Here is a 16,915-nt window from a genome sequence, read left to right as displayed (position 1 = left end):
TGCCTCAGCTGCAGCCAGGCAGGTCTCTGGCAGCAGCCCCATGGATTGATGGGCACAGGGAACAATCAAGAGAGTGGGATGCAAGGAGGGGTCATTTGTGGTGGCTCAGTTCCTTGCCCCTTGGGGACGGGGAGAAAGCTTTCTAACGCAGCATTTTGCTCCTGTGTTTTCCAGTGAACTTGCTAGACACGTCAACAATCCTGGGAGACTGGGGCTGGATGACTTATCCCTCACATGGGGTAAGTATGAAGCAGCTGTTGGCACATGGGGGACCCCAGTGGGATGGGTCACCATGGGTTCAGTGGGCAGGGTGGTCCCAGGTTGGTGCCTTGGTCAGTGCTGATGGGGCAAAGAGCCCATATCTGTTGGGAAAATGCCAGCCTGAAAGACTAGCAGTGGGATGCGGCCGGTTTGAAAATGCTGTTTAACTCTCCATGTCCCCTGGTAGGGACCAGGTTGTCACCAGGTCCTGAGCTTTGAGGGAACTCAAGACCTGGGTCACCCCATGGGCACTCACGCTGAGAAGCATCTCATTCCTCAGTGCACCGGGGGAGCATCAGGAGCAACAGCCCAAAATGACTGGGAAGCTCTCAACCGCCTGTAATCAGAGGAGTTTGCTGTGGGAACTGGGCAAGAGGGGCAGGGGAGCATCCCCTGTAGATGGTTTCTTATGGGGAATGGGGATGTAAATGCACAGCCCTGCGGTGTGGCTGGGAGGGATGTAGGGGTGGTGATCCCCATGTGAGCCTGCCATCTCTACTGGTTGGATCGTCTCTGCATGCTCCCTTCACTTGCATTTCCATGTCCAGGTTTTCCTGCCGCAGCAGCTTTCTGGAAATTGTGAGTTTCAGATGGCAGCGGTGACCTGGCTGTAAGGATTTTGCTCATTCATTTAGTGAACAGAAACAATCCCATAAATACACACAGGACCAACTGCAAGGCACAGTGGGGCTTGCTGCATGCACAAAACGTGCAAAATTGGGGTGCCTACCTGGCTTTCGCTGCTGTGTTGATTTTTCATGTCCACTCTTTTTCATCCCCTCTCTGAACTAAACGGTCCTAATCTTTTCAATTCCGCCTCCTACAGAAATCTTCCCAGGCCTCTAATCATTTTCATTGATCTGTTGCTTGAGACTTTCAGTCCCCGTGCTCTTTGAGCAGGAGTGATCAGAACTGTGAATTCATAATAATAACAATAATCAGATTTATATCAGACATTATCATATATGTAAATATATTAAATCATTAACTCAGCTCTAATTTTAGCAGTTAGCTGTTGCAATGATGACTATCCTGGAAATGTAGTAGATTCAGAGGTACAAGGTCAGAGGGGACCGCAGAGCTAATGTGATGTGATCTCCTGCATAAATGCAGGCCTTCAGACCTGTCAATTCACTTGCATCTCAGAAAAGCTCAGCTTTTAGAAAAAAAAAACCATCCTTGACTACAAAATTGCCAGTGGTGGTAAATCCTCCAGGTCCTCGTAGCAATGTTGTTAACACGCTGCTGTTAAAAACCCATCGATACATGGGTTTGCCTGGCTTCGGTTTCCAGCCACCGGACCTTCTTCTGCCATTGCCCAGATGAGGGAGATGTTGTCCTCTTCATGGTCATGCACAGGCTGCCCTTGGTCATGTGGATCCCTGTCCCGTCACCCTGCTGATGCCATCTCATCCCAGCCCTGCTGCCAAATCCTGGCATCCTGGAGGGGCCTGATGCACGTTCAGGGGATCAGGGACCAGGGCTTCCTCTGCTCCCCTGGGAGGGAGGATGTTTCTGTGACGTTTCTGGGAGTGAGGGCTGTCTTCCTTTGTCCACTTCCATGGTTCTGCCCTTCACCACATCCTAAGCAATTCCTCTCCATAGTCAGACCCTCCACCGCTAGCAGACTGTCCAAGACCCTCCTTCTTCTGGATCCTCCACCATGAATCCAGCTCTCCAGACTCCTGCGTGACCGCATCCCCAGGCCCATTACTAGCTGTCAGACATGCAGATGGGATCCATCACATCACCTAGGTGACTTGGATGAAGATGAATCCACCTGAGCTGGCTGTCCTGGGGACACATGGGCATGACTGGGTAGGACCTTGCACTCCCAAAGCAGACAAGAGATTGAGCCTACAGGTGCCTTTTTCTCACCACATCAGGGACTTCCATGACGGGTTAAGGTGTATCATCCTGTATTGTACATCTGCAAATCCAGGGGATGAATACTGGGTCCCGTTAGAGTTGTCAGGTGTAATGTGTTATGTGACCATAGGGTGCTGGCTCACAGGGCAGTCACCACTGCACTGCTCTCTTGCACTACAGCAGATGTCCAGCAGGCCTTCACCAGCAGCCCAGCAACTCCTGAACCCTAATACGTGTCTGAAGTCTCCACCTTATTAGTGATGTTTATTAAGAATAGTTAATACTGGATGCCAAAAAAGAAAACCAAAAAGACTTGTGTAACACCTAACACCAAAGCCACCTCTTGGACATGCTGCTGTGTCCTCCTACAAGACCTAGGTAAGTCATGGGTAACACCACACTTTGCTTACCCTGTGCTTTTGCCCAACTTGTGGCCTTGTTACTGAGAGGATGACCATACAGCTGTGTGAAAACTGTCTTAAACACCTTCAAGGAGGGTGCCTGGGTTTCAAGGTGACATTCTTGCACAAACAACTTTGCATATCTTTTTTCAGCTGGATGTTTTAATGGTTCTTCTGAACACTTGTCTGGACTGTTGTTCTTCCCCCATGGGCCATTGCATTGCATCATCCTGAAAGAGCATCTCATTCCTTTAACCTCCTGCTGGTCCTTCAGCTCCAGGTGCTTTTTGAGTAGTAAATTTGCACTTGGATCCAGTTGCCATCACCAGAAAGGAGGTGGGATAGTGTGCTCGTGTCTCAGAGAAGCTACTGTAGGATACTTGCTCTCAGCTGCCTCCTCAGCAGCCCCTACAGCAGGGTTCAGATTCAGGTGGGAGAGATGCCAGGTGACTTGCAGGCTTGGTATGTTGGGTCCACATGGCTCCAAGCCTGGTGTGATCTCTGCTCCGGGAAAGGGTCTGAGTTTGCTGGTCACTATCTCAGGAGTACTGTGGGTGTCCCTGGGACTGTCCCTGACCACTGTGGCATGCTGTGACTCTGGCAGCCCTGGGCTGGGTAGAACCCAGTTGGTGGTGTAGGGTGGAGGTGGTGTACCATGAAGCCAGATTTTATTTGAGGTCCCTTATTTTTGATGCTGTTTCCTTAATTCAGATATTCCTGCTGGAAAAAAAGGTGGCAGTGCCCCCCGCCCTACCACTATCCTCCCTTGCTGCCTGCTGGCTGTCCTGCCTGAGCTGCAGCTGGAGTGTGTGCTGGGTGCTGGAGGGTGCAGGATTTTCCAGCAGTGTCTCTGCTCCATCCATGGACAGACACAAGCATCACAACATCCTCCTGCTAAGGGACAGTGTTGCTGACCTGCTCCCCAGCTGAAGTCTTGCTTGTTTTTGCTTTACCCACGTCTCCATTCCCCTGCTCCTCATGAACCCAGGGCCACCGCATGGGTGACAGTGGGGAGGTGAGTAGCTCTGGCTGGGTCTTTGCATGGCACTAAACAGCACAGAGTCCCAGTCCCCAGCCCAAGGAGCGTAAGAAGGGAACTTGTGTCTGCTAGCTCAGTCCCTAATGCCCTATGGCTTGCTTTTCCAGCACCTGCAGCTCCTGTCCCACCTCTCTGGGGCTCCTGGGGATGCCAGAGGAAAGGCAGAAGCCTCAGAGGTTTCGTCTTCGGGGCTGGGAGATCCCAGAGCTGCCCGTACAGCCAGGGCAATGGTTCAAAGCATCAGCAGTGCAAAACTGGAAGGGTACCACTTGCAAAGTCCTGATGTTTTCATCACACCTGTGGGCAAGGTGAACTTGCCTCACAGGGAGGTTTTTTTTCCTCTCTGGGCTTTCTGTGGCCAGCAAGAGCAGAGGAGCAGGGGACTGGGAGCAATGGGCATAGTGGGGGTCAGCAGCACCATGGGCCCTGGGGAGTGTCAAGCCATCAGGGAGCATGCATGGCCTGTTTTGACATTTCCTCTTGCCAGACAATTAACAGAGGGGTAATTGGCTGTAATTGCTGCTCAAGGGTTTAATTGCATCCTCCCCCTCACCTCCACCCCGGAGACACGTGCAGGAAGCGGAAGGGTCACTGGGAGCATCCCTGTCCCACAGGCTGCAGCTCCTCTCAATTATAACTTCAAAGGGCTCCCAGGAGCTTTGCAGCTCACTCCATCCCCAGAACAATTCCCTTTGCATTGAAAATTAAACTCTTATCAGTGCAGTCAAAGAGCCTGCCCCTTCCCCTTCTGTGCCTCTGGTTTCCCAGCTCTCCCCAGGAAAATGCCCCAGTGCCCCAGTGCCCTTCTCTCCCCTTTCCTTGCTTGGCACGTGACCTGCTGGATCAGAGGGAGCCTGATCGGCCCCTTTGCAAATTGCTTTTCTACTGACTAATTAAAACGCTGATGAGATAAGTCAACATATTATTAATAATTATTGTATCGTCTACTTTGATTTACAAAGTCAAACAGGAAATTATTTTGTTCAGACACAGGGTATCTAAGGAGCTTGAATGATGCCTTGCAAAAGCTAATTATAATGGGAGCACCTTGAGTGCCGGAGAAAGGCCCCCCATGCTGCCCACAACCTCCCCGTCTGCCCCCCACCAACACCTCTGTTGTCTGGCCCCACAGCATCCCCCTTGTTGCACGGCCTGGGGTCAGCCCAGAATGCTGGTGGGCATCTGCCACCCAGGAAGCTGCCCCAATGCCTGGCATGCTTCATGTTGGCTTTGCTGGTGGGAACACCAGGAAAGACCTTCAGAGGTGGTTTGCACCTCCTCATCTCTGCCTCTCTACTCCTGGTAAAGGGACATTCCTGAGGCCCCTGGGCACAATTAGCCAAGCCAAGCCAATTCACTCATTCTGCAGTAGCTCAGAGACCAAACTGGCAGGAAGGCACCAGATTTGCTTAAACAACCAACTGAGAGCACAGACAAGAGGCTTCTGCCTGTAGGACGGTCTCTCAGCAGTGTTTGCGCATCAGGGATGGGGATTTCATGCTGGTGTACAGTGCAAATGTAAACGCCCCAGGACCCAACTGTTTGCAGAACAAAGCCTATGCAGCAGGGGACTTTTTTTTGCCTGGCTTTGGTCCTGCAGCCAACAGCCAGTTCATGGCCTAGATGAACCCCGCCTGACGCGCCAGGTCTGTTACAGAGCAGTCTCCCTTTGTCCCAAGCCCACCCTGCAAAAACTCTGCCCCAGTCTGAGCTGTGCTGTGTGCTTGCCATTTCAACCACGTCTAAGGTCATGTCTTTCTCCTCAGAACACCAGAAGATATTTGGGCTCTCCCATTTGCCCAGGCCATGTCTTCTGCCCTCCATCACTTTGATGTCCTTGTGCCATTTCTTGGGTTTCTCTTTCAATCCAGAGCCTCTGCCTGGATCCAGGAATACCAGCAAGTTAAAGGACAAGATGCAGCGAAACTGATTTTCTTTGAAAAAAAGAAGACGGGTAGGAATGGAACATTGGAAAATAAAGATTTAGACTAGTAATTGAGATAAAAGCTCATCTCCCAGCACTTGTTCAGTAAATGCTGGGTTATTGCTAATTCCCCAGACACTGGTCACTACCAGGAGTTAATCACCTGCAGTGAAGCTCAGGGTGGTTAACTGCCTGACAAATCCTTCCTTAGCCACAGCAGTGACTGATTTCATGGGGATTATCTCCATTAACGCCTCCCATCTAATGATTTATAGCTGCAATAATGTCCTTCTTTCTTTTTTTCTCTCCCAGTGACAGTGGTGTGAGGGACCTGGCAGCTCCAGGGGAGGTGCCGTAGCTCAGGTCTTGCTCTCGGGAGGAAGGAAAGTGCTGGATGTCTCAGTGGCAACAAAAACTTTGCTATGCCAGGCAGACCTGGCATCCCTCCTGGAAGCCAACGTAGGGCTGGGGAGACCTTGTGCCTTGGCTCCTGCTGTGGGCACCGCAAGGGTGGTGGGAGGCTGAGCTGCTGCTCCAGGGCAACGTGGTCTCTCCTAATGTGTTCGCCCCCTCCGCTCCTCCTCCGCCTCCTCCTCCTCCTCCTCCTCCTCCTCCTCCTCCCCACACTGCTGCACCACACAAGCCCTGGGAGACTTCTAAGACCTTGCTCAGCCGCCCAGATATCTGGTGTTTGCATCTTTCGCCTTTCATAATCTGGCAAATTTTTTTATAACTGGTGTTGACTTTAATTTAAACTATTAGGCAAGGCCCTGAATACAGATGCGATCATGTCCCCCCCCCGCCCCAACGCGTGCGCTCACCACGTTAATTATGATGTCCTCATTTCTGTCTCACTAGGGGTTCTTATCGCAATGATGGGGGCCGGGCTGAGCTTCGTTTAATAAAAGCCACTTCAAACTGTCAGCTGAGAGCAGGCGATGCTGGGAGGCTGGGTGTGTGCACAGTGCCTGCACTCTTGAACTAATGGTACCCGGCGTCAGAGACTCCTCTTCCTGCCCATAAGAGCCTGTAATTAAGGTGAAACAGAAAAACCCTTCAAGTCATGGGGACTCCTGAAGCGGGTCCCTCCATCCCAAATGCCTGGCACATCCTGGGACCTGGCGGAGCTGTGTTGCCTTGTAGCATGCTGGGAAGATGCACGGGTGGCATCCAAGCCCCCAGTTCAGGTGGCCTGCCTTCCCTTCGTGCAGTACCACCAATGACAGAGCACTTGCCCTGTAGGCCAGTGGTGCAGGTGTGGTGTTTCGGGCTAGTCTCAGATTGCGATCCCAAGGCGCTGCATGCAACCCTGGGAAAGAGCTGACAGTCCAGCCGCTGTGCAAAAAAGCACCAAGTTTGAAAGAGTGATGTTGCAAATGCAAACCCTCCGAGTTCTCCCCTGTGGTTGATGCTGACCATTGCCGGTGCTTGAAGGTGGGCATTTAGCTCCCTGCTCTCTGCCAGCAGCGAGGACACAGCCAGCTCTGGCAGTGCCACAGGGCTGTAGGGACACCACAGTCAGGAGCATTGTCTCCTCTGCCAGATTTGAGAGAGAAGTGAATGTCTGGAGACCCAAAGCAACCACACCAGCTGGAGGCCAAGGCATTTCGTGGCACACAGAAACCTCATATTTCCCTTGTCAGACACTCCTGGAGAGCCCCAAGCCCCACAGACGTTGCAGAGGGGAGCTTGCTGTGCAGCGTGGGAGCATCCCTGCTCCCCACCCTCAGCTCTGCCCTCGTCCTGCGTGTCTCCTCCCGTGCGCAGCTCTGCCTCGCTTCCCCCCAGGGAACTCAGCAGGGAAAAGACAGGAAACAGATGTTGTGTTAATTTGTGCTCAATTAATTTCGACAACGACTTCCACACCCTCCGCAGCGCTGCAGTGCATACACGCGTTGACGCAGGAACGGGGAGCTGGCTGGTTTCTGCTGGTCCCAGTGCAGGAGTGTGCAGGGAGCTGTGCCATGCCTGCTGCTGCACACATTTTAGGGCACCTCTGTACCCCTTGGCTGAGCAGCAGGGGTGTATCCTGGGTGTCATAGCACTTTCTACAGGCTTATCTCTGTGGTTGAGGAAGCTGAGGCATAACAAGATGGGTGCTGCTGCTCACCCCTCCAGCAAAGCACACAGGTAGCCTGGCTCCTTTCCACGTTGTCTACTTGAGTGCTGGGGTGCAGAGCAAGTCCTCAGTGATCCTAGGACCTAGGATGAACCTGGGCTTTTCTGGAATTCAGGTGATTTTTTTAAAAGAATCTTGAAATATTTTTCTCTCCTGGCAGTGGCTTGACTTTCACACCCTTTGCCAGCATATTCCTCTCTGAATGAGTGTTTGTTGAAGTCTGCACCTGGAGCTGCTGCCTTTTCCAGGTTGTTTTTGAGCTCTTCAGCAGTGAGGAGCAGAGTTTCCTAAAGGCAATATGCTGGGGGAGTTTTGAAGATGTACCTCACCAAAATGACTGCTCTGACCATCCTAGCACTAGCAGAAGGCAGAGGAACGTCTCCTCCACAGGAGCTGCAGGTTGAGGAGGCTAAATGAGGAAGGACTTTCCTGTCTGAGAGGGGAGAAAGGAGCAGGCTGTCTTACAGGTATCACTGATAACTCTTTCCAATCTCTCTTATGTCCTGGAGGTGTGATGCCCTCCCGCAGCTGTGTCCTGTCCCTGCAGTGCTAGCAGCCACATCATGAGGCTATCGGGTGCCTGTCCTGGCAGATCTGCATCCTTGCTGGCTCCCGCAGTCACTGGGGTGAAGTCTTCAGGCTCACACCCCACCCTGAGCTGAGCATCAGGCTCCTTCTCTCTGAGCTGCTGTCAGTTTTGCATCTGTAATGAATCACGGGTCACTATTCGCATAAGAAAACATCATTTTTTCCCTGTCAGAGCAAGCCCAGACATTTATTTTAATGTACTTGCAATGCTGCTTAAAAGATTTGTTTTCCTGCTCTGTGCACCACTGCTGGAGCTCTGCTTGGCCCCCCCAGCTCCCCCAGACAGCACACAGGCAGGCAGGGCACATACGGTGAGTGCTGAAGTGGGGGGCTGCACCTCGCTGGCTGCCTTCGGTGGTGCAGGCAGAGCCAGGAAGGTGCAGGCAGGGGGGTGCTGAGGCTGTGGGGGGTGATGGTTTGGTAGGCAGAGCAGCAAGTACTGCAGGGGTGCCAGTACCTTCCCCAACTTCTGCAGGGCTGCGTCTGGGGCTGCCCCTCGCAACTGGACTTGGGTATGGTGGTGGGACTCAGGCATCTTCAAAGCCTGTTGCTAAGTCCAGAGAAAAGGCAGAAGGTCTGAAGTCCTCCTCTGCTCATCTTCCTCCTCCTCCTTCTCCCATAAGAAGAATTGAGGGGTCCCAGATCCATCCATGGGGGGTGTGATTGGTGTGCCTGGTTTGGACAGGGATGTGAGCTGAAGAGGTCGTGTGAAGCCCTCAGAGAAGTGAAGGTCTGTGGGTCCTGGTGAGGGGTTGGTGGGGTTGGAGAGGGTGGAGAGGGAGACATGTGAGGAAAGAGCGAGCCCCCAGAAATGTCCTGTAGCCCTCAACACCTAAGTTCAACTTGTCCCTCAACAACTGACCTCATTTATATCCAAAATCTCACTAACTTCTCACTTTGAGTCAGTCAAACCCACTTAGCATCCCTTCCTTGGATGGTACAAATGTCCCTGTCCCCTCCTAACTCACCCAGTGACTCCCCAGACCAGCCCTCCATCACAGTCTCACTTACTGCAACCTGCTTTTGCCCAGAATCCCCTTCCCAAGTTCATCCTGCTGCTACACTGAATTTTAACCCCAGAGCTGTCAAGCTGTAAGCCTCTGGATTCCCAGAGCCAGCCCCCAGTCCAGCCTCTCAGCTGGGCTGAGCACTGTGCACTCACTGAGGAACCACACTGACCTCTCCTTGCCTGGGAAGAAGGGGGCTCTGAGCCTCCATGGACCCCCGTTTCTTGCTGGAAGTCCTGTGTTCACTGCATGCTTCCCCTTCACCCTGTGGTATGCACCCTGAAACCCATTCTCCAGCTGGAAAGTGGAGAAGTTTAGTTTGTGCATGGAGATTGCATGAGCCAGAAGAGACCCAGGTGAGCACCGCGTGGGTGCCTTCCTGCTGCTGCTGCGAATGGCAGGTTAAGCACCAAAAGGGACTTGCAGATATGGTCTGGAGGGTTTGGAGCCCTCCCAAACAGTTTCTGCCATCAGTTTCTGCCATCAAATCAGACTCGTGCAAGCATTCCCGTCTGCGAACAGGGGTGCACTTCACCCAGCTCTGCATCTGGGTGGGCTGTGAGAGTTACTGCCCAAATTAGTGCTGGGTAAAGTCTGCTCATCTTAATTTTCCTTTGGCCTGTGGCAGCAGTGATCTCTCATCCAGACGCAGCTGCAGGAGCAGAGGGAGTTCATCCCAGCGTGGGTGATGACACAGACCCCTGCATGTCCCGTGCTCACCCAGTGTTCGGGGACATCTGGAATGACCTGTTCTCTCTCTGTCCTGCAGTGGGATTCAATCAATGAAATGGATGAGTTTTTCAGCCCCATCCACACCTACCAGGTCTGTAATGTCATGACCCCCAACCAGAACAACTGGCTACGGACCAACTGGGTTCAACGGGATGGCGCACGGCGGGTCTACGCAGAGATTAAATTCACGCTGAGGGACTGTAACAGCATGCCGGGTGTGCTGGGCACCTGCAAGGAGACTTTCAACCTCTACTACCTGGAGTCCGACCGGGACCTGGGCACCAGCACTCGGGAAAGCCAGTTTATGAAGATCGATACCATTGCAGCTGATGAGAGCTTCACCAACGTGGACCTGGGGGTGAGGCGCCTGAAGCTGAACACGGAGGTGCGGGGCGTGGGGCCACTGAGCAAGAGGGGTTTCTACTTGGCCTTCCAGGACATAGGTGCTTGCATCGCCATCGTTTCAGTGCGGGTGTACTACAAGAAGTGCCCGGCGATGGTGAGGAACTTGGCGTCCTTCTCCGAGGCTGTGACTGGGGCGGACTCCTCCTCCTTGGTGGAAGTGCGGGGAGAGTGCGTGGGCCATTCAGAAGAGAGGGACACCCCCAAAATGTACTGCAGTGCTGAGGGAGAATGGTTGGTGCCCATCGGGAAGTGTGTGTGCAGTGCTGGCTACGAAGAACAGCGTGATTCCTGCATGGGTGAGTCCCTGCTTCTTGCTAGCAGTGCCTGCAAGGGGAGGGATGGCTGTAAAGGGGCTCTTGCCTCTTTGGGGAAGGGCTGAGGGCAGAAGCCTGCTCAGAGAAACTTGGAAAGCCAGCCTCTGTGAAGGCCAAGGTCTGCCCAAACCTTTGCTGGCCATCTTCATGCTTCCAAAATGGATCACTGGTACCACTGACAAGCTCCTTTGGAGCTCCTGTGAGTCTGACTATGACATGTCCTGGTGCAGGGGGTTTGAAAGCAAGGAAAGCAAAAAGAAAAAACACCGAGCTTTTATGAAACAAGGTTATTGCATCCATCCATCACCCCTCCCTGGGGCTGCTGCAGAGCCCTGCTGTCCAGGGGTGTGGAGAGCCTTCCCGGGGGCCCTCTGTGCCGCTGGGCAGACTTCAAGCTGCCGACTGTACAAACTGTGATAAGGAAGCGGGGTGACCAGCAGCAGCCGTGCACCAGGCACGGGGATGTGTGTGTACAGAGCACGGCACTCGGGGCTCCCCATGAGAGCCATCCACACAGATTTGTTTGCTCTCAGTTTCTTTATGGGACGTGTTTAGGGGAGCAGCACAAATAAGAGTGCGGGGCCTTTGTTTGAGTTTCATGGAAACGTCAAGTGTAGCATTTGTCTTAGGGAGACTTGGCACAAGGTTAGGACGTCCGACACCGGAGTGGAATGGATCCAGGTGCTGCTGGGACCCGCGCCGGCCCCGGCGGGTCCCCAGCTACGCAGAGTGGGAAGGACGGGCAGAATAAATGTTTCTATCTGAAACTCCTCCTGTCTGCGACCATTGATTTGAAAGTCATCCTTGATAGATCTGGTAATTCAGAAAGGGCCTTCTTCTGCCATGTTAAAGAGTGGGTGTAAAGTGTGCATGGGGCCAGGCACATGCTACTGTGGGAGGGGGCACTGGCATGGGCTGCCTGGATGGCTGGGTCCCAGCCCCACGACTGCAAGGAGCTGCGAGTTGGAGGTTTGGTTCAGAATGGGCAAACACCCCTTCCCTGTATTCCCCTCCTGCAGTCCCATACAGCAGAATCCACCCCAGGAGATCACCACCCCAAAGCCTAGAGGCAGAGGGAAGCCCCAGGGTCTGTGTTGTGCTCAGCCCACCTCATTTTCCTGTGTTTCCTTGGACATGTTTGTCTCTCTTCTCGAAGCAAAACTCTGGGAGAGCTCCTTCTCTGCTCTCCTGCCCTTTTCTGGGTTTTGCCCCTACCCATAGGCACAGCACAGGAGGAAGTGTGGTCCAACCTGCCTCCCCAGATGGGGTGGACACAGGCAGAAGCTGGCCCTTCTGCATGGAGGCGGACTCAGACCCATGCTGCTCAACCAGAAATGCTCTTTGGTGAAGCTCTCCAAGGCTCGTGGCATCACAAACAGGACAGAAATGTCACTGGACTTTCTCCGACCTCAGTGTTGTCTCTCCTGCCTGCCTCCCCTGTTCCATTTATCCAGCTCCTAGCATGGGGCGTTTGATAGCCCATCATCAAGGGAGCAGGGGCAGCACATCCTTCCTAGCCTCTCCTTTGGTGGGTGGGAGTGGAGCAGGAGTACATATATTTACACACAAAAGCAAACAGATGCAAATCTCTGATCTAAGCTTCTTGTGTTTGACTGGGACAGAGTTCATTTTTCACGGTGAAAAGTGCCTTTCCAGAATGATTTATAACCCCAGTGGATCCGTCAGAGTTGGAAATTAGCCGTTTTAATTGTCAGGCGGACAAAAGCAGGATTCCAGTGGCTGTCGCCCCAGCAATTTTTCATTCTCCGTCACAGGGATGAGATGGTATAAATCACTCCTTGTGGCCCTAATAATCTTTCTATAAATATCAGGGAAATTCATTTTTTGCTTGGGGGGGGGGAAATTAGAGAGAAGATACTTTGCCTCTATGGCAGTGTTTAAAATGTGATTCCAAATTAATTTCCTTTTGCCTTTCACAGTTGGACGCCTTATTTGTCAAAGCTAAAGATGTTTGAACAGTGGAGGTTTCTCCCCCACTTCTTTAACGTTCATTTTTCTAAGGACCTGCCAGAGTGATGGAAGACAGCTCAGGAAACCAGATCATGGCCAGAGCTGTTCCCAGCCCTTCGGAAGTGAAGGAAGCCTGTGCCACAGAGCTGGGAAGGATGGGGTGAGGTGGGACATGGTGGAGGATGTGTAGGAACCTGGGGAAATTCTCTGCCTCTCATCCCCTTTACTGTCAGCCATCACCTTGGATGCCCCCTTGTTTGGGCAGAAGGGTGGTGGCTGGTATCTCTGACTCCTTGCGCTTACCCCAGCAGGATCCACATTTTTCATCTTGTTGTGATTGATGTCCTGGTGTTTGCCATAAGGGTGTGAGGGGCAGTTTCCATGGCATCGGGGGGGCAGATGTCAGCCCAGGAGCTCCGGATTCAGGACAACGCTAAGGATGCCAGCCAGCCTGGCATGAGATGTGTCACAGCCCTGCATCACACAAGACATTTGTCCCCCGTATTGGTGCCTCATGCATCTGTCTGATTTATCTTCAGAGGCACAGAGTCCCCTTTTCCAGCTGTCCCTGGGCACGGGTGCTGCAGTGCCTTACTGGGCAGAAAGCAGGTTTGAGCATGAATTGCCACAGCTGCTGATGGGGTCCTGGGGTCTGCCAGCTCCTAAAATTCCCAGCTTCTGGTCCCATGGCATCTTCTGCCACAGCCACCCCAAGAATGAAACCCCTTGAGTTCTCTCTCCCAGGGCAGCACAGCCCTGCTGCCCCACTCACTTTTCCCCTCCATTTTCAAGGCTCTGAAGGACTTTGCTTCCCTCATCCCTGTCATTCACAGCCAGCCTCGGATGTGCTGCTCTTTCCTTCTTGAAATGCATTAGTCCACAGCAAGACGCGTTAGTATCTCTTACACACAGCAAATAGCAACTGCTCTGCCTAAATAGCAGAATAAGCAATAGCATAAGTGAAAAGGATCTGTCCCAGCAATTTATCAGATAAGAAGACTATCAGCATAATTCACCTTATTTAAATGCAGTTGCTGTACAGGACAAATAGAGACCCATTTCAATAAGGTCAGTGCTATTAAAGAAACAAGAAAGGGGAGCACTTTAACCTGGTTCTGCTTCTGCGGGATGGGAAGAAACCCATAAGCCACCTCCTCAAACAGTCGTGAGGCTGAGAGCTGGGACATGTACCACATCCTGTGGATGGATGGAGAGATGGACAGGGAGGCTTAGGCAGGCTAGGACAGTGGCTCTCCACCCCCTCCCCTCCTACCAGCCCTTGCAGCCCCTCTTTGGGAAGGGCCACCAGGCTTCTGAGCCACCAAGGCTTTGAGTCTGTGGTCCTTGCATAAGAGTCAGCCTTTTGGGGCGGATCTGAATTATTCCTTGGGCTGCATCTGTCACCAGCTATCAGTGAGCAAAACTGGAAAGTTGGGCTACAATCTGTTTAGGTGATCATGAGTTGCATACGCGCAGAGTCAGTTTGGAGCATCAGTAGCAGTGCCATAGCTATGGATCGTGGTGCTGCTCTCTAGGAGCTGACACAAACCCAGCCAGCCAGCCAACCACCAGCCACGGAGACCTCCAGGAGTGCAGAATCTCTTGGGAAATGTTTTCTTTAACAAATGAAAAAGGGTGAAAGAGAAGGGACAGGCCCTCTTCCCTGTTGTCAGAGCAAAAGGATGAGCCTTTGGCAGAAATGCCATTCCCAAAGAGCATCTTTGAGGTATATTCATGGGTTTCAGGAGTGGTTCAGACATTTTTGTCTAAAGTTTTGGACCAGGCATCTTGGCCTCCAGGTCTCCTGATTGCTCTGGCTACTTTCCCTCTGCTGTGCTTGGGGGGCTTCAGCTTGGCTGTTGCTGTTGGCTGGAAAACAGTGATGAGGGAGCAACAGTTAAGCAAGTCCTGCTCTATCAGCCCATTTGCACATGAAGACGGGTGTTCATAGCCTGCCAGGGCTGAGCAAGAACAGCTACCAAACAGGGGTCTGATGTGTGTGGCTGAACAATGATCTGACCTTGGGGTAGACTTTACCCAGCTCTGCTTAAGCCAAAAAAATGGCCTGTCTCCTCCAGACAAGAGGAGAGGGAAGCTGTCACCACAGGGACCCTTTCCTCTCCAGCTCCCAAACTGAAGGAGAGATGGGAATAGGAGAGGGTCTGCTCGCCCCTCATGGACAAAATCCTCTGCTGCTGGGCGCTCTCATGCCTCCTGTGGTACACGCCTGGTGGAAATGGATCTGGAGAGTCTGGTTAGCAATCTGGAAGCCAGTTAATTTTTTCCAGTTGGTGGGATTCATGCTGATGAACCAATCAGCAAATTTAATGTACTTTAAACTTTCCTTGTGGGCAACTTTAATCGAGCAATTAAAGCACCACGGCATTGCTAATTAAGAGGAGAAAATACCCAGCTTGGTAATTATGTGCTTGTGAATACAGTTTTGCATTCATGGACCTTTAAGAAGAAAGTCAGTGGAGACTGACTTTCCAGCTGATGGGGCAAGGGGGAGCAGAGCTATAGGGTGTGACATGAGGGGAAACCCCATCCAGCTGTACCCCACCACCCACGTACCTTGCTGGTGGGCACAACCCTGGCCACACAGGGTCAGGGTAAGCCCTAGAAACACCAGGGGACAAAATGACACAGATGAAGCCATTGGCAGGGGAAGCCAGGTCAGAGACACTGACTCCACCTGTGCTGGGCTGGGCAATGACCTACAGCCACTGCAGCAAACATTTGCAGCTGTGTGAACAGATGTGGTCCAGATACTGATGTTGGAAGGGGAGGAAAGGTGGAGGCATACGACCTGCTCTCCTCGGCCTTGGGTGCGAGGGGACGGACCCCTTTGCCCAGTGCATTGCAGGTGCAGATGCTGCTCACCCTTGGATACCTGCCCAGGGAGACAACTGCCTGTGTTCTCTTCCTTCAGTGCCGAAAGAGTGGAGAAGCATACACGGAGGACGAAAGATGCGCTAGTGGGTTAAGGGAGCCCACCAGAGCCTTGCTCCATTCCCTTCTCTCCCCAAACTCCTTATCCCTTTCTCCCTCAGAGATGTTCTGAGAAGCCTCGGGCTTCTCTCTCCCTTTTCTGCTAACAGCGATTTTTTTCCCCACCTGTATAAGAACATCACACAGCAACTGTGAGCTCCTTGTGTTGTGTCTTCATGTGAAACAGCTGATCCAGGTTGCTCTGTTGGAAACAGGACACCGGTCCTGCTGGGCTGACTCCAAGCAAACCCCCTTTTTCCTGGCTCTGAGCTAGACAGGGCCCTCCAAAATGCATGCGGGGGTCACACATGCCTCTGTCAACCAGCAAACCTGGGAATTCAGGGCACCCATTACCAGGCTGGGCTCCACCTCCCTTAGGTCCTGCCTGGAAGAATATGTACCATATATCAAGGCAACAGATAAAAGTGTGTCAAAATACCCTATCACTGCAACTCCAAACAAACACATTGGAATATATTTCACTTTTCTTTACAAATTGGTGTGGATTTCAAGGAGACTTTCCGTGCAAGTCGCAGCACACCCATGCCAGCTCCGAGCTGCAGGCTTGATGGCTGTGTTGTACCTCAGTGACGTCTCTTCAGAGTCTCCTGTGCCTGCTGGCAGAGTACCAGGCTGTCGTACCCAGAGCTAGACTGCACCAGTGCCCTGAGTGCCCACCACAGAGGGCTTCTGCCGTGAGTGTACCAAAATGAACCTTTCAAGGGCAGGGGCAGTGATAGTTTTGAAGATGTGCTATGGAAGTTATGCAAACGTCCTTTCCATGATATCAGGCAAGAAAATCAAAGAAATTTGCAAGATTTTCACTCTTGGTTTGCAAGCCAGTCAGCTGCTTTGTAAAATACAGGCAATACTGTCTGGTAAGATTATATCACCTTCTGTTTATCCCACGCAAAGCCCTGCATCCCAAAAAAAAAGAAAACAGTTTGTTTTCCAAACCACATAAGCTAGGACTGTTAAGGATCCAGGTATCAGACTTCAGATGGGAACAGCCTGCAAAGAAGATGTGTCAGAGACACAATTTTTTTGCAAGGTTTGGGCTGGACATTAGGAAAAACTTCTTCCCCTGGAAGATTATCCAGCCCTGGGACGGGATCCTTGGATTCACATTTGCCTCGTACCAAGACTTCCAGTTTATAGTCCCAGACCTAGCTGCTAATTAGTCTGTTTGGATGCCAGGTCTGCTGGGTTATGTGTGCGTGGCTAATTCAGCTCAGTGAGCATGCTGGAGAAGGCAGGGTGCAGGACAAGGTGATCTCATTATCTCCAGCACCTT

The 16,915-nt window shown here is 52.2% G+C and overlaps 1 protein-coding gene across 1 annotated transcript in view; it reads left to right on the top strand.

Annotated features, from left to right (window-relative positions):
* Positions 1 to 16,915, top strand: part of EPHA8 (EPH receptor A8) — a 53,094-nt gene that overhangs the window by 12,642 nt on the left and 23,537 nt on the right. The window contains exons 2-3 of the mRNA XM_069782291.1: positions 175 to 239; positions 9,978 to 10,641. Of these exons, the coding sequence (XP_069638392.1) occupies positions 175 to 239; positions 9,978 to 10,641 (729 nt within the window). The remainder of the gene's footprint in view (positions 1 to 174; positions 240 to 9,977; positions 10,642 to 16,915) is intronic.

Source organism: Haliaeetus albicilla, chromosome 4 (assembly GCF_947461875.1).
Source record: "Haliaeetus albicilla chromosome 4, bHalAlb1.1, whole genome shotgun sequence".
Lineage (NCBI taxonomy): Eukaryota > Metazoa > Chordata > Aves > Accipitriformes > Accipitridae > Haliaeetus > Haliaeetus albicilla.
This window is presented reverse-complemented; position numbering and strand designations above follow the sequence as displayed.